The sequence below is a fragment of the Amblyomma mixtum genome, chromosome 1, assembly GCF_055824585.1.
Source record: "Amblyomma mixtum isolate Tamu chromosome 1, ASM5582458v1, whole genome shotgun sequence".
Taxonomy (NCBI): Eukaryota; Metazoa; Arthropoda; class Arachnida; order Ixodida; family Ixodidae; genus Amblyomma; species Amblyomma mixtum.
This window is the reverse complement of record NC_143012.1, coordinates 69,209,251-69,230,106: the sequence shown is the minus strand read 5'-3', so window position 1 is coordinate 69,230,106 and position 20,856 is coordinate 69,209,251. Positions and strand designations below refer to the sequence as shown.

Below are 20,856 nucleotides of genomic sequence, written 5' to 3'. Positions count from 1 at the left end.
TTGCATCTGCAGACCTTTGGAGGGTTCACGGGTGCATTAACGGTGGATATTTGCTTCATCGCACCCTTTAAACAAAATTTACAGTGCCGCACATTCGCAAGCATTGTGGGCTCATGCTATTTTCTCTATTTCCTTCAGGAGTACATATCAGAAAAGCTGGGCTTCGGATCTGAAAAAACATGGAATCATCTTTTCCCACTACTAACTCGTTATCACCTCGAACGTAAGGCACGTGGGAAAGCTAATTGCAGCGGAATGGATGGCCTGGAACCTGTGAGGTGAGCCGTTGATTCTGGCTACGACAGCGATAGTCAGATACAACTTAAGTCTGCAGTGAAGCTCTGGCCTGGAAATATGTTGTCTATTGTCAAAAAACTCTTCTCCCGAGATTTGCTAGTCCCCTGTTGATACTCTGCCGCAAGTGTCGTCTTCTACCTTTTTCTTCTTTTCCCTTCATTTTTCCTCGCAAAGCTTTCAGGCTGACTATCCTCTCCATGCCACCCGATTCTTGGCCGATACCCCATTGTGGACATACGCCAGTTGTTTGTATCAGCAACAACAGACAACTTTCGTCTCCTTGTGGCGAGTCTGTTATTAGCGCAGTACTGCTCCCTTCAGTGCATTTGCACCGACTGGCTATGTTAGTAGTTCTACTTCGCCCAAGGTGCATGCTTCTAGTTGCACGGGCGACATCTACCGATAGCGTCTGTTTGGAGACGAACTGTATGTGATTATGTGCTGCCACACTGGCGAGAATTCTCGCGTCCTCGTCGCCAGTGCTGTCCGGAGTCCGCAGCTTGGGTATTCTAGACAAGCGTTGTGACTTCTCCAATTGCCTGTGTGGCAGGAAAGTGAGAGAGAGAAAAAATAGCCTGGAAATGAGGCTAAGAAAAGTGCTTGAGTGACAGAGAGGAAAATGATCGGTGTGAACACTAAGAGAGAAAAAAAAGAGCAGGAATAAAAAGAAAACGTGATATCAAGGCAGCTTAAGTTCAAAATGAAAGGATTCGATGCATGTGGGCAGGTCATGCACTTCTCAGGACTAACAACTGGTGGTTTTTTTTCTGGGTGTCGGAGAGGATACCGAAGGAGGGGAGATGCAATCGAGATGGGTCGAGACACAGCCAGCTGGCTGGATGAGTTTTGAAGCTAAAAGCTTCACTACGCTAGTCAACACCACGCTTCGCGTGAGCCGGCGTATGTCGGAGCACGAGTGACGTCACGCACGGCGCAGGCGACTGTGCATGTGCGCCACCACTTCTCGCCCTTGCCACCGTTTGACCTTTCGCCGCAGCCGTGCGCAGTGCGCATTTGAAAAGAGGGGTACATAAGGCACGCTTGCCCATAGAACACGCGCACGCTGCCGCGCGTTATGCGTCATCATTTGACGTTAGCTGCAAGTGCGTGTTTATCGCGGATCACCGTAGCTTTTTGCTTCGAGATACCCGGGCTTAACCTTAGCTAAGCCCCAGCCAATTTTTTTGTCATCCTGCTGCCATATCATGGCCATGGCAGGTGCTTAACAAATGGGAGTGCCTTTGGCCATGTAGTGGGCTGAGCTAGGCTGATGACAGCGACGAATGTGTGCACCGCTCAGATTGATGAGAGTGCCCTGGTGGCTAGAAGGCTCGAAAACGAGTGAAAAAACATTTGTAAAAAAAGCCTGATATGAAGGAATCCAACAGTCATCGAGGAAGGAAAGCATAGGACAATGTTTTATTTTGGTTAGTTTCTATTGTTGATCACGGTGAAATAAGTGGAGTAATCACTTTTAGTGCACTAACGCCTATAGCCATTCCCGCATTTAGCCGTCGTGTGTTTGTCTGAAACGTCGAGGCTAACAGTAACAAAGAGGGTTCAGCTTAAGTTAAGGACAACGCAGCGAGCTGTGGAAAGAACAATTATAGGTGTAACGTTAAGAGATCGGAAGAGGACGGGGTGGGTGAGGGAACAAAAGCAGGTTCAAGACATCCTAGTTTAAATCAAGAGGAAGAAGTGGGTTTGGGCAGGGGATGTAATGCGAAGGCAAGGCAACCGATGGTCTTTAAGCGCAATGGAGTGGATTCCAAAAGATGGCAAGAGTAGCAGGGGCGGAAGAAAGTTAGGTGGGCGGATGAGGTTAAGAAGTTTGCGAGAATAGGATTGCCACAGCTCACAGATGACAGGGTTACTTGGAGAGGCCTTTGCACTGCAGTGGGCGTAGTCAGGCCGTTGATAATTTGTTTATATATACGCCCCAGCTAATTTAGCCAGGGTTTAAAAATGAGCCATGGCACTTTAAGATGATGCGACCAAATGCATGGTGCTGGCTATTGTGTGGAGTGAGTTGTACTATTTTTTATATAGTGCTTGATTGCATAATTAGTCTAGATTAATTAACAAACTTTGCCAGCAATGAAGATAGATGAAAAATATCACTGAGAAAGTTGTAAAATGACCCGAAAAACTTCGGAATGAACAATTTCTAGCTATTTTTTTCACTTACTGCAGATGCCCGCGAAATATAAAAACAAATTACCACGTGACATGCCCGCTTGCGCGCCATGATTGCAGTGCTCTCAGAAGTTCCGTGTAGGAATGAACGGAATATTTAGCCCGTTTTACTGCCGCCTAGAAACAGACAGGGCAGTGACGCATTGGCTGGCTGTGCGATTTATGCCAGCGGTATGCTTTCCTTGCGGCGGTTCTTGATAGCGCAGAGCACTTATCGCTTGCGTTTGTGTAAATCGCACAGCCAGCACCTGTGTCGCAGCGCTGTCACCTCTTAAGCGGCTGCACACCCGGCTAGATGAGCTGTTTGTTTGTGGGGCGCAAGGTTTGGTTTGGTTTGGTTTATTGGGGTTTAACGTCCCGAAGCAACTAGGCTATGAGGGACGCCGTAGTGAAGGGCTCCGGAAATTTCGACCACCTGGGGTTCTTTAACGTGCACTGACATCGCACAGTACACGGGCCTCTAGAATTTCGCCTTCATCGAAATTCAGCCGCCGCGGCCGGGATCGAACTCGCGTCTTTCGGGTCAGCAGCCGAGCGCCGTAACCACTGAGCCACCGCGGCGGGGCAAGGTTTGAGAGCACTGCAATCACGGCATGCAAGTGGGTACGTCACGTGGCATTAAGGTGAAAGCCTTTAATGCCTAATACTGTCGTTAGCAGCCGTGTCGGCAGATGTGTCCGCGTTTCGGTTACGTGCCTTATATGGGCATATGCCAATCATTACTTAATCGATACTTAATGATAATTGCATGATAGTAATGACTAATTGAGTATAGTTAACCTTTCTAGTCAGACCAGATAAATAAAGTGTAGTTATGCTGCGTGTAACCCAACCATGATAGTTTTCACCGGTGGAATCTTCAACTGTAGGGGTGGACGTAGAATGTCCTGCAATACTGCAAGCGTTACATAGAATGTGATAGAAGGACGAGGGCTCCACCAGTGTGAACACTCTCTCATGCTGCTTATGGCATCATGCCTGCCAGAACCGAGGACTTCATTAAGCTTTTGAGCAGACGAGGGTTTGGAACTGAGGGTCTCATTTTGACACACATAACAAGGGCCTCGTTGGTACTGGAACGAAGGCCACTGTTCCACCGAAGGTTTTTATTTTGGTGCAGGTTTTGCAGTTTACTTTTTTCAGGTTGTGAGCAGCAGCAAGAGCACCTCGTCAAACCCTTGTTTAGCAGATGCATTTGGTTGTACTATTCTTAATTGTCTTCTTTTTTTCATTGCATGAACAGGATCATTCAGAAGATAGGAGACTGTTATAAAGTCGAATGGCGTGACACTAAACGTAAGCAATGAACACCTCCTCACTTCAGTCTTAGCAAAGAATCAAGAAGCTATAACGCACCTTTTATTTTGTCACTGACATGTGTCATGATTATGGATATTTTGTACATGTGCAAGTAGTGTGTTTCTAGCCGTGAATATAATGAGATCTTTCGTCTATGTTTTCTGTATTTATTATGTCCGACTGCGTAAACCTCCACAACGAGGGGACTTAATTAAAACGGGCATAAGGAGTGGACTGAATATAGACCGTTTGCAGCGCACAGTTCTTAATTTTAGACCAGATGGCGCCACAGGTGGGGTCGGAACTCGGTTCCATATATTGCACGCCTCGTAAGTCGCCAGCATGAACGCAGTGACGCAGCAGTAGAAACAGATGTATCGCAGGTGACTGTCAAATGCATTCTTTCTCCGAAGATGCAGAAAGGCAAAGGAAATACATGCCGGATTGCAAGAATTGCGACGAATAGTTGAAGGTGTGGTATGAGATTGTCCCGCATTCCCCACTGCCGCTGTTCGGGTAAAGGGAACGGATCGAGCGGCTAATGCCATTTCGGGAAATATATGCTTCTTAACCTTGCAGTGCGTCCTGCATCATCACGCCCTGACACAGTGGTGCCACAGGAAATGTTTGGGGTTGTCTATCCCGAGCTGGTCAAGAGTTTCCACAATGGCAGCAGTTCAAGGGGAGCCAGAAAGAAACAGCCAATAAATAAAATTGCAAATAAAATAGCAACGGCCGGTGGTAAGTAGTGAAGGCACTTTTTCGTCACTTCCATAACTGAAGAAACTGCATCCTGGTCGACAAAGTGTCATTCCATAATATGAAAAAATCGAGCTGGCAGGCCAGTTTTGAAGCACCCCTTTGACACGTGACTTGTTTGAGTATATTTTAAGTTTTAACAGTCACACCTGATGTTTCTGTAGATTAATACAGCTTTTTCCAAGACTCCTCTGGCCACATTGATTCTTATTCAGCCATGAAGATAATGATCGATTGCATCCCTAAAATTACTAGACTCTCTAAGGTGAAAAAACGCTAGTCCTTCCCATTCTAGATACTATTATGGTGTTCAGAACAGCTGCGAGTTCATTACCGTACACTGAGAAAAACTGGTATGTGTGGCCTAATACCCGTGCCACACGGACAGATTTAATGCCATTAAGTGCTTACTGCCTTAAGTTTTAATGGCATTCGTTTGGTGCCACACGCGTAAATTTAATGGCATTAGCCTTACTGCCATTCGCGACCTACTGAGTTCTCGACAACTCATTCGCCCGTGCAATGCGTACTCTCGTTCCCATTCCACACGCAGAAAAGCATGCAGTTTTGTTAGTAACAACTTTCTAACCAGTAGGAAATGGTTAATTCTTAACTTTCAGTCAGATGAGGCATTTATATACTGCATTTTCGATGCGAAGAGCGCTGTTTTAACCAGCCTTATTGACAGGTACTCTCGACTTGGGTGTTGACATGCGAGTTTATGGCAACTTTTTCGACTTGTAAAGCAGGAACAGCCGTATTTTCTAGAAAATCGTTTCTACATTACATTTGAACAACATTCCCGATATATTGTGCTCATTAGGAATGTTTATATTCAGATGAAACTTCTGACTACCTTGCAAGCGTTATCGTCATAGTCACTTTCGATAATGGCATCAAATGTGGACGTGTAGCACCAACTCCGAAAATAATGACATTAACAAACTTAAGGCCTCATGCATTTACTGCCATTCTATGTGCGCGTGTGGCACAGGTATAAGACCCCTTCTTGGGTCTGCCTTATGCTTAACCCATAGCAGAACGAAGGATAAAAGAGAGAGTTCAATGACTGCAAACAAAATTCAAAACAGCGGTTGTTTTGTGCCCATCGTGTTGCTCTCTATTTTAAGCTTCCCTGTGATATTGATGGGCTATTCCAACTAGCCAAATTTGGCACCATACTACTGTGAATGTTGCATCCAGTTACAGGAGGGCAGACTGTGCACTTTTAAGAGCATAGTTATATAAATGGCGATTCGGATACTCCTCTGGATGGAGTGGAGCTTAAATCTACCATGAGGGCAAAAGTAATAGACCCCCGACTCGAAGTTCTGGCCAGTGCTAACCTGCCTAGGGGCGCCAATTGACAAAGCACTTCTGGATTCGCAACAGGCCCACTGCGCCGGTCTCAGCGCCAGAAGTGTTTTGTTCAGTGGTACCCCCACGCAAAGTGGCACGGGCAGGAACTAGGTCGAGGGGGGTCTGTTACTTTTTCCCCCATGGTGCATCTCTACAACTACTCTTGCAGGTGCAAAGAAGTGTAAACCTCTTGAGGTGTACCTTACTCCTTGCGATTAAGAGTAAACCTGTAGGGGCCGCACTTTTTTGCCGGCAGCGTAATGGCCCTACTGTCAAATGAAATACTACCTAATTCTTACAAACGCTCAGTATTTACATGTGATGACAAAATGGACTACTTGGTTTGGTGATGAGATTCAGCTTAAGGCACTTGCCAGATCTGTGAGTTGCTGTGTGCTGTGCTGAGAGAAAAAAAATCAAAAAACAAAAACTTCTTTCCACAGGAAGCAATGGGGACCTAAGATCTTACTTCTCTCCGGTTGCGTCTGTAAAGCAGCAGCAAGAGGTCCATGACAAAAGTGAAAACATGGGCAAAGAGAAGCCAGAAACGTGTGCCGGTGACATCAATTCCCAAATCCCTAAGACACCTTCAAGCAGCAAGAATGGTGCAGTTTTGATGCCGACAAGAAAGGCAGAGCCATCACCGCGTATGACGTCTGGGGCACTAGATGCCTTGGGAAAGCCTGATAAGTCCTCTGCCAGACCAGAAACGCGTGGCGGTGACATCATTTCCCACATCCCTAAAACACCTTCAAGCAGCAAAAATTGTGCAGTTGTGATGTTGAAAAGAAAGGCAGAGCCATCACCGCGTATGACGTCTGGGGCACCAGATGCCTTGGGAAAGCCTGATAAGTCCTGTGCCAAACCAGAAACGCGTGGTGGTGATATCATTTCCCAAATCCCTAAAACACCTTCAAGCAGCAAAAATGGTGCAGTTGTGATGCTGACAAGAAAGGCAGAGCCATCACCGCGTATGACGCCTGGGGCACCAGATGCCTTGAGAAAGCCTGATAAGTCCTGTGCCAAACCAGAAACGCGTGGTGGTGATATCATTTCCCAAATCCCTAAAACACCTTCAAGCAGCAAAAATGGTGCAGTTGTGATGCTGACAAGAAAGGCAGAGCCATCACCGCGTATGACGTCTGGGGCACCAGATGCCTTGGAAAAGCCTGACAAGTCCTCTGCCAAACCAGAAACGCGTGGCGGTGACATCATTTCCCAAATCCCTAAAACACCTTCAAGCAGCAAAAATGGTGCAGTTGTGATGCTGACAAGAAAGGCAGAGCCATCACCGCGTATGACGCCTGGAGCGCCAGATGCCTTGGAAAAGCCTGTGAAGTCCTCTGCCAAACCTTGGGACGAGTCTCTTGGCTCTTCTTTAGGTAAGAGTACTGTACGACACTCACAAAGGATTACTGAAGCCTCACGCAGTGAAGCTGAGGCAGCAGTGCTAATCAGTGACAGCGATGACTATGACGGAGAGTGTGAGTTTGGCTGCACGCCGCCAAAACGAAGAAACATTTCTTCACGCATCCGTGCAAAGTCGTTATCGAAAGGCACTCAGGATTATCCTGAGATCATCAGAGAAGCTGTGCCAGGTTTCAAGGAACTGAAAGAAAAGTCGTAAAGTGAATGCAGTTCTCAAAAGCGCAGACTTTGCTTTAAAGCTGAAAAATCCACTCCCGTCGACCAAGTCGATGAAGATTAAAATTCAGGCGGAATTTCCTGGTATATAATTCATCATGGCACATTGGGGTCAGACCTTATGATTCGAGTACAGTTCATCTAACTGAGTCAGCTGCTGTTAATATAGCTTTGTTGTACATGCAGTTCTCTGTAGTAAGCACGGATGTGTTGATTAGCGTATCTTAAGCAACTCTCGTACATCAATTGGTGGCTGAATCAGAGAAACCAGCCTGATCTTTCCATTAGGTTGTAAGCCCGGTGTGAATCATGTGCATGAAGAGCACAATTTTATTAACGGTCACCGGGTCAGATTTTTCATGCAAAGCAAGACAGAGGATGGCAGTACTTCAGGAGATCTCATCTTTCAATAACTCTTAAGGCTTGTTATCTTTGGAAATGAAGATGGTGTCTTTGTCTATTTGAACTTTTACATGCGCTTGTATTGTGAATTTTCGGTTCAGTATCGCTAAGACAGAACTGCATCGTGCATGTTTGTAAACATCTTTTTAAGGGTAACAGAGTGGAGTCCAAGAGAAGGCAAGCGTAGCAGAGGGTGTCAGAAAGCTAGGTGGGTGGATGAGATTTAGAAGTGTACGGGGATACGGTGGCTGCAGCTAGCAAAGGAGAAGGTTAATTAGAGGGACATGGGAGACGCCTTTGCCCTGCAGTGGGTTTAGTCAGGCTGATGATGATGATTATGTGGGACGGCAATAGCTTTACTGGGGACTCTGCAGGAATAGTAGGAGAGACCATCGCTGTCAAATACCCAAACCAGAAACCAGGTGGCCTTGGTCAGTGAAGGCCATATGTCGGTATTAATAGAGAGCTGTCGCCAGGCTTTCTTTCATGATTTCTACAGCTGAACACTCATGACAAGTGGTGGATCTGTCTCGCGAATCTCATCGACACCACATCGATGGCGCCAATCGTCCCGCATTCCCCACTGCCGCTGTTTGGATAAAGTTGATGGATCGCGTGACAAACTTCATTTCAGACTCCCCGACTTCCCACGACCGTGAAGGGACAGCGTGGTTAGCGCGGCGAGAAGCCTCGCTTTGAATTTCTTGGTTCCTTTGTGGGGAAGCGATGTCTCGCGGAGAACCATTTTGCCTTCCTGATCACTTCAGCAATAGGAGCCACACGCACACACCTATCTGCTTTACAACAGTCTTGACAGCACATAAAGAAATAATGTAAATCTCCAGACTCGCCACCCCTAAAACATAGTCACGATCATCCGTGCAAGCTTTCTATTGAACTCGCGCTATAGTTAAGAAAAAACCACTGAGAATGGGACATCGTAGTGTGGCGTTTGCCTTCTTCAGACCTTTGCTCACAGAGTTGGTTAGGCAGACCCCATATTAATCAAAAATGATCTGTCATTTTTTCCTGAAAGCATCCCTTTACATCGCAAGCAACTTGCTGGCTCCGCAGACTAAACTTCTCGGGCTAGGCTGTCAGCCTCTTTAGATACAAGGAGGCCTATGAGCAAACGGCACCAACGTTCACAGTTCTCCCAACTGAAACGTTCCATACGAGGCGCTTGTATGGAATTATGGGGAATATAGAGTCCATACGATATGGAAAACTATGTTGACATCCATACTTTTTTTGCATGAAATCCACAAACTTTCCATAAAAATGTCCATATAACTTCTATAAATGTCTATGGTATCATTTGAGAGAAGCCAACAGCCACAGAAACCAAGGGGCACAGGGGATTTTTAATTTATTTTATTTATTTTGTGGTGTTGATCAACTTATAATATTACTGAATATGTTATCGCTTAAAGCTAATTGATTAGAAAAGCAGAAGAAAAAACAACCACATGCCGCCGGTGGGATCCGAACCCACGATCCGTAAGTTTATACACACCTTTCATAATGTCCATACCTACTCTATACACTCCACACTGAATTCATATAATTTATTTGGAAATATATGGAGTTATGGGACTGCCTGATGGAGACTTTCAGTAGTAAATTAAAATCCGAGGTGAATGTGCTCAAATGTCTCCGTGGCAATTAAGTCATGTCATCGGCCTACTTCTGGTGATAACATGAATTTATTTGGGAAACCAATCCGTAGGATCTTTTACAAACTTGTATCCTAATGCCGCCAATGTTCTGACTTGTAGTCGTATTTTGACTCAATAAATGCTTCTTAACTTTGCAGTGCGTCCTGCATCATCACGCCCTGACACAGTGGAGCCACAGGAAATGTTCGGGGTTGTCTATCCGAAGCTGGACAATCGAAGCAGTTCAAAGATATCGAAAAAGAAACAGCCAAAAAATAAAATAGCGAATAAAGCTGCAAAGGCCAGTGGTAAGTATAGTAGAGGTCACTTCTTCGCCACTTCCATAACTGAAAAAACTGCGTCCTGGTAGACAAAGTGTCATTCCATGATGTGAAAAATACAACCTGGTAGGCCAGTTTTGAAGCACTCTTCTGACACACAGTACTGTGCGCAACTTGTTTGAGTATATTCGAAGTTTTAACAGTTGCACCTGATGTTTCTAGATTAAAGGGAAACTGCAGCACTTTTTTGAGAATTTCGCGACATTCAAGGATACAGATCTTTATATGCTGTAGGTAAAGCATGCCAAGTGTTTTTTCACTAGCATTTAAAATAGTGACGTAATCGACGATTGAATTTTGCGCTTCTCCTCAATGCACCGGAGAAGTGCAGGGAAACTCAGTGTGACGTCATGGGAGGTATGATTTCAAATTACCACTGTCGTCAGCCACACCCTGCCCTGACGCATTAGACGCTGCCAAACAACTCTCGGCAGGGTTCGCCTTCGGTGGCGTTGGTTTTTTTCCTTCAAAGCACGCGTTTGTGCGTTGGAAATGTACCCATACCTTCGATGACGTCATCATGCGCCCCCACTTGGCGTTGTGCGCTGCGGAGAAGCTGGAATGGCGTCCGGATTTTAATCGGCGATTACTTCACTATTTCAAGTGCTAGCCCAAAAAGACTTCGCATGCTTTACCTGCAGGTTTCACACATTCGACCCTCTTAAGCTCGTTGATTTCTAAAACCTATGCAGTTTCCCTTTAATACAGCTTTCGCCAAGAGTCCTCAGGCCGCACTGCTTCTTATTCAGCCATGAGGATAATGATTTATTGCATCCCCAAAATTATTACTCTCTAAGGTGAAAAGAACCCTAGTCCTTCCCATTCTAGATATTGTGATATTCAGCAGCCGCGAGTTCATTCTCACACCGAGAAGAAAAACTGGTATGTGTAGCCTTCTTCTTAGGTCTGCCTTATGCTTAACCCATAGCTGAACGAAGGATAACATATGGAGTTCAATGATTGGAAACAAAATGCAAAACTGTGGTTGTCATGTGCCCATTAGTGTTACTCCCTATTTTAAGCTTCCCTGTGATCTTGATGGGTTATTCCAACGAGCCAAACTTGGCACCATATTACCTTATACTACTGTGAGTGCTGTGTCCAGTTACAGGAGTGCAGACTGTGCACTTTTAAGAGCATAGTTATATAAACGGCCATTTGGATACTCCTCTGGTTGGAGTAGAGCAAAATCTACCATGGGGGCAAAAGTAACAGACCCCCGCCTCGAAGTTCTCGCCAGTGCTAATCTGTGTAGGGGCGCCTCCGGCAAAGCACTTCTGGATTCACAACAGGCCCACTGCGCCGGTCTCAGCGCCAGAAGTGTTGTGTCAGGTGGCGCCCCCACGCAGAGTGGCACGTTTTGGAACTAGGAGGAGGGGGGTCTGTTACCCTTTCCCCCATGGTGCATCTCTACGACTACTCTTGTAGGTGTAAAGAAGTGTAAACCTGTTGAGGTGTACCTTACTCCTTGCGGTTAAGAGTAAAATTATAGGGGCCATGCTTTTTTGCCGGCAGCGTAATGGCCCTACAGTCCAATGCAGTACTACCTAATTCTTACAGACGCTCAGTATCGACATGTGATAACAAAATGGACCAGTAGGTTTGGTGATGAGGTGCAACTTAAGGCGCTTGCCAGATCTGTGAGTTGCAGAGTGCTGTGCTGAGAGAAAAAAAAAACAAAATCAAAAACTTCTTTCCACAGGGAGCAGTGGGGACATAAGATCTTACTTCTCTCCAGTTGCTTCTGTAAAGCAGCAGCAAGAGGTCAATGACAAAAGTGAAAACATGGGCGAAGAGAAGCCAGAAACGTGTCCCGGTGACGTCATTTCCCAAATCTCTAAGACACCTTCAAGCAGCAAAAATGGTTCAGTCGGGATGCCGACAAGAAAGGCAGAGCCATCACCGCGTATGACGTCTGGGGCACCAGATCGCTTGGAAAAGCCTGTTAAGTCCTCTGCCAAACCTTGGGAGGAGTCTCTGGGCTCTTCTTTAAGTAAGAGTACTGTACGACCCTCACAAAGGATTACTCAAGCCGCACGCAGTGAAGCTGAGGCAGCAGTGATAATCAGTGACAGCGATGACTATGACAGAGAGCTTGAGTTTGGCTGCACGCCGCCAAAGCGAAGAAACATTTCTCCACGCATGACTGTAAGGTCGCCTTCAAAAGGCACTCAAGATTACCTCGAAGGTGGAGACATCACCAGAGTAACGATGCCAGGTTTCAGGGAGCTGAAAGAAAAGTCTCGAAGTGAATGCAGCTCTCAAAAGCGCAGACTTTGCTTCAAAGCTGAGGAATCCACTCCCGTCGACCACGTCGATCAAGATTAAAATTCAGGCGGAGTTTCTTGGTATATAATTGATCATGGTATGTTGTGGTCAGACCTTGTCATTCAAGTACAGTTCGTCTAAGCTGAGTCAGCTGCTGTTAATATAACTTTGTTGTTCATCCAGTTCTCTGTAGTAAGCACGGATGTGTTGATTAGCTTATCTCAAGCAACTCTCATACATCAATAGGCGGCTGAATCAGAGAAACCAGCCTGATCTTTCCATTAGGTTGTAAGTCTGGTGCGAATCATGTGCATGAAGAGCACAATTTTATTATCAGTCACCTGGTTAGATTACCTATTTTGTACAAAGCAAGCCAGAGGATGGCTCTACTGCTGGAGATCTCATCTTTCAATAACTATTAAGGCTTGTTATCTTTGGAAATGGTGTCTTTGCCTGGGTGAACTTTTACATGCACTTGTATTATGAATTTTCGGTTCAGTATAGCTAAGGCAGGACTGCATCATGCATGTTTGTAAGCTTCTTTTTTATGCTGACTGCTGTGCATGAGTGTTTGGAACTTTTGGAAGTGTTTGGAACGTGGGCCAAACCGGGAGGTGCCTAAACGAAAGGCTACGCGAGCACAATAAGAATATCGAAAATGGAAAAGGCGATCTTTCAGAACACTGTGAGGAATGTAAACCAGGTATATGCATGCCGAAGTTCGATTAATGCCAGGTGATTAACAAGAGCAGGAAACAGCTAACACGGGAGATTATTGAAGCAAGACAAGTAAAAAACTTAGAAGATGAATGTGTAAGCATCCTGCCTGTATCTCTATCAAAGAAGGAGATCCCTGGTGAAAATCTTTCCCAGCCCAAGTGGTTTATGGAACAATGTCCAGCTGGTTCCAGTTGGAACCAACTGGAATCCAGATGGTTCCAACTGGAACCTACTGGAAATTGTTCCATAAACAAGTTGGGCTGGAAAAGATTTTCGCCAGGGTTTTCTTGATGGCTCGAACAAAATGTAAAAGAGGACTTGCGGTGTGATAGGCTTGTGGGATGATGTTTTGATGTTCTCGCAGTGTTTAAAAGCTGTTTGTGCATTGAATAAAGATTCAGTTGAAAGTTAGTGCATGTGTTGTCGTCTTCGTTGTGTCCTTGTCTCAAGCGCTACAGTTTTTCATCAGTTTGGAACTATGTTGTGGGAATTGCGTTTTGTGCGCGAAATGGTAGTGATCGTAATGGAATAGGCATAGCATTTAAAGACTTGGTCAAAAGTGTTCTGACTGCATGGTTTTATTTTTCAGCCAAGTAATCGTGCGCTTACTTTACTTCTGAAAACCAAAGGTCTTGAAATTTGAGCATGAGGGTTCTCTTCGTATCACAAACTTATGACTTTTTACCAAGACTTTATTCTTTTCATCAAAAGAACGAAATTTGAGTAACTTTTGTGACTTTACAAAGGCACAAAATATGTACTTTTTTGTTAAAGAGCTCATTTTTCAGGCCGACTTGAAAAATTGAGGCCCAATGAATGTTCTTGCTATTGCTATATGTGTACCAATTACGCTCATGCTATCTTACAGCCTCAAATCATTTTTCAGCTGTTGCTTTCAATGTTAAGGACTTTTGGGTTTGTTATTGCTTGTAGAGGAGTCAGCTTTTCCTACGAGTAACAGTAAACGTCACATGTGACACAATCTTTTATGCTATTTTTTATACCTAGGGCACAAGAGGTTGGTTATCAAATGTGTTGAAACAGAAATGTTTGCCCAAAACTCATTGCTAAAGCAAATAGTACATGAAGAGTTTTATGTGCTGACTTTATGTCCAATAATTTTAGATTCAAAACATTTACACCCTACTTTGGCAGACAAATTAAAATGTTTTGTGGTGTCTGATCTGCTTAGAAACTTTCAGCTATGATTGTCATTATGTCGTTTCTGAATGTTATTGTTTATTTTGAGACGCAGAAATAAAAAAAAATCACTGCCTTTCTGACAGGGTATACGATTTGATGAATTGGTGCTTCATGTCAGGATGGTATACAGTGTGATAAACGACATGGACGTAGAAGGGTTGGAACAGTTCCTTCTACATTCTTGTTGAATTGTGCTGTACGCTATTCATTTTAGAGTAAACCAGTGAGGGAAAAATGTTGATCATTTATTCATGTCCCTTTGGTGTGTAGTATATTTACAAATAAATTGCCTAGTGCCAACTGTGGGTTGAGTTCTTTTGCTGCTTGTCAGTTATGCACAGTTTTCATACGTAGTCATTAAATTGCCCTGCACGTTTACTACATACACCCAATTCTCCAGTTTTTCAGTTGAGATGCGGTACATAGTTTGAAGCTATTTTTGTCTACATCTGTAGCGCCACCTATTTTCAACTTCCGTAAAATGGGGAATCCTGTTCAAAGCAAGAGTCTCAGTATAGTGCAAACCCCAAGGCTGTCTTATGTGTTAACGACTTGAGGCCATTACATTGTATTGTAAATGGGCAATAATTGGCACTGTTTGCATCTATGGATCTAGATCTCGTCTACAGCTCTTCACAGGCCGGACAGTCTGGCCTGAAAGCACAGGCCCGGCCCTGCCTGCGGCCTATGCCGGAAAATGTAGTTTCACGGGACCTGGGCCAGGCACGGGATTGTAGTTGTTGGAAATTACGTGCCCGGGCTTGGCTGTGCATGAACACACCCACCTGACATCCTACTCAGAGTCAGATTTAATGGAGTCCATGAGGCTCAGAGTTGATGGTGGTGTTGTTGTTGCTGTGACTGAGAGAAGGATGAAATGGAGCCCATGAGGCTCAGAATTGGTGGTATAGAGTTGACGGTGGTGTTGTTAAGGCCAGTAGCTAAGATAGAGTGGTGTTAAAAGATAAGAGGAAAGAGTGATAGCCGCCACTGGATACCCCAAGATCTCCCCCTTTTATTGATGGTCGAGATGAAATCACAGCAATGGCATTACCTTTTCCTTTGAGGCTTTACCTTTTCCTTTAAGGCTGCAGTGAATGTACTGTGCCCTTTTTCTTTCCTCAAAAAACAGTTTTCGTATTACAATTGTGAGGTAATGGGATGACCAAAAGCCACACTGCAAGTTATGAGTCAGAAAAAAAAATAAAGATCAAAGACATGCTTTCACATTCCTCCACTATAGCAGACACCCACAGAACTCAAGCAGCGCAGTGAAGAGGTAGACAAAGTCCAGTCGTGATCCTGAGTGACACCTGTGAGTGTATCCATCGTGATGCTCTTCAACCAGTGCCCACCGACCTTCATTTTGAATAAACTCCTTTACAAAGTGTACAATTCATTAAATGAGCAAACTTCATGAAAATCTTCGATAAACTGTTGCTATCGAGTTTTTACTATCGTGCATCCTCAATCACTGCCCCTATTGATCATTGCCTAGTTAATATCTAATGCGAGCAAAGCAGGGCATTATACGAGGTATGTATATATGATACACGTATTTGCATCATAATGTTCCGTACTGCTCTGTCAGCACATATAGGTTACGTATTATTAGCCTTCTTAATACTGCATTTAATGACACACATATGCATGCTGCACTTCAGTTCGATGTGAAGCTTGTCAGCCACCAAGAGCTTAAGGATTGCATCACTCGTAAGTCGGACTAGATGCAACGATGCCAAGGGTGCATGGTGTGAGCCCATGTCTTTCCATGAAGCTTATTTTTCAAGAAAGCATGCTGGTGAACGTTGTGCAGCATGTTTTTCTTGGCGTAAGCAGATGAATTGGTTTCTCGCTGAGAAGCCGAAAAGTTGCATACGCGACTTGCTGCGTGAAACACAACGGCTGGCTTATGACACTCTGTTGTATATTAGGTTTCAGTTCAGGTTTGCAATTACCTGCCACCAGAGGCACCAGAGTCGCTCTGTGTATAAGTAATTGTGTGTTGAAATAAAGGGGGATTTAGTTGGTTGCTTGTCAGTTCGTGTTCATCTGCTGTACACGCCGCTACATTGGCAACGAAGATAAGGCATCATTTCTGGGGGGGAGGGGGGGGGGGGGGTGATCTTCGCCTCTGGCTCATCAGCGCCATCAACCCCGTTCTTGCCCACACCTGGCCAACCAGCTGTAGCGTGGCCACAATGACTTCGCATCTTCGAGAACTCCTTGCTCGCTTCGGGCGCCTCCGACTGCACGCCAGATCGTCGCAAGGCCCTACTTCCTCACAGTCTTGGCGTAGAAGGCCAGCGCACATGACCTTTTTAAGGAGCATTTTGAAGGACAGGTGCTTTTTGCCCCAACGGTCCAGCTAGTGGACTATTCAAAGCAGGCAATTCTGGTTCATGATTGTTTCTTCATTGACGTCACACACAAAGATGGCACAACAAGCCTTCTTTTCTATGTTGCACAACAAGGCACTTGACTGCAGAGCCAGTTGACTGCAATCCCCTTTTCTGTGCTGTACCATCGTACTCTTTCGACGGCTCTCTTGGGGCTATCTTGAAGTAAAGTGGCGACATTCCTGAGTTTACTCAGAAGAGGGAGCTGCTTCCACAAAGAATACGAGAGTGTCGCCTGGGAACAAGACCTTTTGGCTGGAAAACAAGATAAACTGACTTAGATTTCTGCAAATGGTCCATTGGTGGCTCGGCAAGCGTCCACTCTTTAGAGAGTTGTGTGTGTGAGTGGTTTGGGGGTGAAGACAAGTGTGTGAATGCGTTTTGCTTTTTTTTTAGTTGAGTGCGTCGTCAAGGGCAGAGCACCCGTAGGTTTTGTTTATTTGCAACATAATTTTCGGCGTTTTTTTTCTGAAAAAGAGGCGGAGGAGGACAATTGAAATAAAAAGTAACTAGTAACGTGACACCTCACGTTAGCGGAAAATGTTAACGCAAGTACGTTACCCGTTACAGTTCCGAAATGGTGACGAGTACGTTACCGAAAAAAGTAACGCGTTACCGGTAACGCCGTTCCTTCCCACGAAACACAAAAAGCGCTAATAGACGTCTAAAAAAAGTCTCGGAAAAAAAAGCTTGACATCTAGAAGAAGTTTCATCTAAGCAGTGTTTTAGACTTAGACGTTTACTAGCCCTCTATTAGCTCTGCAAACGCTACGCTTGTATACGGCTAGAAAACTTCTGAGGTAGAACTTTTCTAGAATTCTTTTAGACGTTCCTTTTTTTTCCGAAATGGGTGCCTGTAATATCTTACGCATTTCAAGACTGATTTTTAGTGCTGCCTTTAAACCCTCTAAAGCTTTAAAAATGTTATAGTTCATTTTTCTGGTATACACTCAAAAATGAACTCAAAGCTGATCTGCAATGACCCGAACAATAAGCCCACATTACGAGGGATGTATGGCTGTAGTAATGAGCCATAAATGCATGTGCTAGCACACTTTTCAGTCACTGCGTTACTCTTTATTGAATCCAGTGCATACACCCACACAATAAAAGAAAGGGACCAGGAAATTAATGTTAGAAGCCATGGAGGAGGTAGCTTCACTGGTTTGGCTTACAACGGTAAGCACTTGGATGGCGGGAAAGTGTCGAGCAGCAACCAACTGTTAAATCAAAAATTCATTCGGCCTCAGGCCTTGTTCACAACGGATGCGTTGATGATCAAGTTGCTGTGATGTGGACGGCAATGAAGAGCTCGCTAGGTGTTCCAAACATCGCTTTTCTTGCAAGGAGGATGCCAACTAGACGGTAACAAGGGGAAGTCAAATCCAGCTCTGTTCAGCAGCCTGCAGAAGTGAAAAATATTAGAGTAATCAAAAGCACAGTCAGTCAGGTGCATGTAGAATGGCCAATGAGGAGTCGGAAGCAAAAAGACCAGGAAATGGCAAGGAGTGACAGCACAGGCAATAAAATAAGCTAACCAAAAACATATATGCATATGATGTCATTGCAAGCGGCATTTCAGCGGAGTGCTACGGCTCACCATAAACTCAAGAAGTCAATCACTGTGGAGGCCTTTAACAGAAGCAAAATTCAAACAGCGTGCATGGACACTGAAAGCCAAGCAGTCAAAAGCAAGTGCACTGCCTTACTGTGATGCACACTGTACTCAGAGAACCTCCTTAGCTGCATCTTGAAAACAGGCTTTCTCTTACCTGCAAGATGTGGCTGAATCAAAAGTGGGTGATGGTTGACATCTTGCACCGTCGCACGAAAACATAGCAGAGATGCTGCTGTCCTGGTAATACCTGCATCACTTCAGTATACACCAGAGATGGGTTAAATCTTGGACCTTTCCTTGACAGCCACACAGGGGCACATCTGAAAGATAAGAAATAAAAGTGTGTATGTATAAGGTTCATAACACTGCATTGCCAAACAAGCCCTTTCTAATCTGTACGATGAAGCTCAAACAGTGGGCAAGAGATTACTTACACCACTGCACAAGAAGCATTTATCCAGATTCCTACCTCAGTACTGAAACAATCTCCAGGCCAAGTTTTCTGAACAACCAAGTACAAGGTGCTGCGATTAATTTGCGTGAAACTAGACCAGGTCCTTGCTCCTCCGGCCAACGGTTGGGGTTCTAAAGGACAAAAAAATAATGGGGCTTGTGGAATGAACATCAGCAAACAGCCCAGACCTATACAAGAAATCATGAAGTGAAAGAAAAGGTGACAGCTGCAAAGCGTGCTTACCAAAACTTGAGAATTTGAGCAGGCAAGGAGGTCCTCTGAAAACCACTGTTGAACAGCCTGTACCCAAAACGAAATGCACACAGTGAAGCAGGGACAACGCCAGCTGTGCACGGCGCAATGATTTTCCAAAAAATAAAAGCTGCCATGCCTGCAAAGAGCCGTAGTACTTCACTGCACTGTCAAACAGCCTGCACACATGCAGAGCAGCATCACTGAGTAAACTACCTTTGTGCCGGGGCTCTCAATCGTAATGAAATAAAAGCTTGACGCATTTAAGATAACCAAAAACTGAAGGCACAGCGCACGATGGACAGGACAGGTCCTTCGTGCGCTGTGCCTTCAGTTTTAACTAGCCCAAACTAGCCCAAACCGACTAGCCCAAACAAATACCTTAGTGAAGATAACCAAAGCCTTTTTAACGCGAGTTTCACTGACGGCAATCACAGCAAGAATTAGAGCACACAGGTGGCCAGATGAGAGTCCTTGGCAAGAATAAAACCCTGCCAGAACGCAATAGAGCACAGACTTTAATCAATGTCTAGGAAAAAATTCGCGCCTTATCAACGTACGCTTAAACAAAGCTGGTTGGTTTGAATCTTTGTCACGTTCACCTTGTCACCGCCTTGGTAAAGAAAGCAACTCGCATGCGAGAGCAGCCTAGCTGTATCCACTTAACAAAAGCTCAAATAGCACTTTGGTATGTAAAGCACTGGCTGATACTGTTTTGTGACTTGTAAACCAAAGGAGTGACACCCTAGCCGACCGTTCAATCAGGCGCGTTAGTGGCTTAGCCAAAGCAAGGCCGACACTTTCACCACAGAAAAGAAATGGAAGGTTACTTACTTTTGCGGAAAACGAGGCTCACATCTCAGTGCAACACTGGTAGTAAACGATACCGCAGAAAAAAAAGGAAACTGCGAACTGCAGCGGCGTGAAGTGCCAACCAGCGCGGAAAAACGTACGCAGCATCCACTTCGCGCGCATATCGCTAGCCTCTGCAACGCTAAATGGCGAAATGAAGTACTGCTTGAAACGGTTAAAACCACTTAGGCAAACTAGCCTGCATCGCCACCGTGCGAGCGACACCAAGCAGCAAGCTGCGGCGTGACTCAAGAAAGATTATTGCCTCCAAGATCTGCCGACACGATAGCGCGCGGGTGATAAGCGCGCGAGCGAGCGCGGCGAAGGCGGCGGCGAAGGCAGCGTACGCTGCGCCTGTCAATCCGCGTGCTGCCGCCAGCTAGCCGAGGCGTAACAAAGGCGTTCGCAACATGAAGCAAATTTTTTCGCTAGCGTAACTACCGTCGGCTTTCAGGGCAATTATATGTTACCTAAATCCAGCCTTACGAGTGGCGGGTTAGCTGCACTCGATGTGGAACGTGATTCGGGCTCCGTAGGAGAAAACGCGCTTTCAGTGTTCGAATACAAAGAGCGGTCTTTGCACCGGCGCGCCTGCTCTTCGAAACGTCAAGCAGGAGAGCCATCTAATTTATGTGCCGTGATTTACAGCATATTTAATCCACGGCGGCAACTCTCTGCTGATTGCTAGGCGCGTCTCCTCGACGTCGTCTTGAGTTCCACGTGTTAGAAACAAGTCTAGAAAACATCTGACTACAGATGTTTCACAGAAGTTTCACAGCAAACATCGGACTGCAGATGTTTAAGAGACGTCGCAGAGGAAACTTCTTCTTGTCGACATCTATGAGACGTTTGAACGCAGCGCAAGACGTTTGTAGTCATTTGGAGCTGTTCCGAGACGTTTGTAAGACGTTTTGTGTTTCGTGGGTTGTAACGCATTACCGACAACACTGCCGGGAACCCACACTATACTATGTTTAGTGTTTTTGTGTCTTCTCGTCGTGTGTAGAATATGATTGGCGATGCTGTCGATCCTGCCTCTTGTGTAGTTTCTACATGCTTGTTTGGAGTCCGTCACTACCCACGAAACACAAAAAGCGCTAATAGACGTCTAAAAAAAGTCTCGGAAAAAAAAGCT

At 45.2% G+C, this 20,856-nt stretch overlaps 1 protein-coding gene and 1 long non-coding RNA gene across 7 annotated transcripts in view; one reads left to right on the top strand and one right to left on the bottom strand.

The window, feature by feature from the left end:
* The window catches only part of LOC149366664 (flap endonuclease GEN homolog 1-like), a 64,759-nt gene extending 51,405 nt beyond the window's left edge, over positions 1 to 13,354 (top strand). For 2 of the 3 annotated variants that reach the window (XM_089551887.1, XM_089551879.1), the window contains 5 exons: positions 139 to 278; positions 3,737 to 3,789; positions 4,372 to 4,533; positions 9,773 to 9,922; positions 11,658 to 13,354. In XM_089551887.1, the coding sequence (XP_089408013.1) occupies positions 139 to 278; positions 3,737 to 3,789; positions 4,372 to 4,533; positions 9,773 to 9,922; positions 11,658 to 12,283 (1,131 nt within the window). In that variant the 3' untranslated portion in view covers positions 12,284 to 13,354. Of the gene's footprint in view, positions 1 to 138; positions 279 to 3,736; positions 3,790 to 4,205; positions 4,265 to 4,371; positions 4,534 to 9,772; positions 9,923 to 11,657 lie in introns of those variants that run through there. The other variant, XM_089551897.1, reaches the window with a different exon arrangement.
* A 4,253-nt stretch (positions 13,355 to 17,607) lies between these two features.
* Positions 17,608 to 20,643, bottom strand: LOC149366663 (uncharacterized). 4 transcript variants are annotated; one of them, XR_016286561.1, is made up of 5 exons: positions 19,704 to 20,643; positions 18,861 to 18,917; positions 18,598 to 18,748; positions 18,318 to 18,483; positions 17,608 to 17,948 (listed from the first exon to the last, which is right to left on the bottom strand). It is a non-coding gene; the product is annotated as an uncharacterized LOC149366663 (long non-coding RNA). The 4 variants fall into 4 exon arrangements; XR_016286549.1 differs by having other exon boundaries at positions 18,633 to 18,748; XR_016286552.1 differs by lacking the exon at positions 18,598 to 18,748.
* Between the last annotated feature and the right edge of the window lie 213 nt (positions 20,644 to 20,856).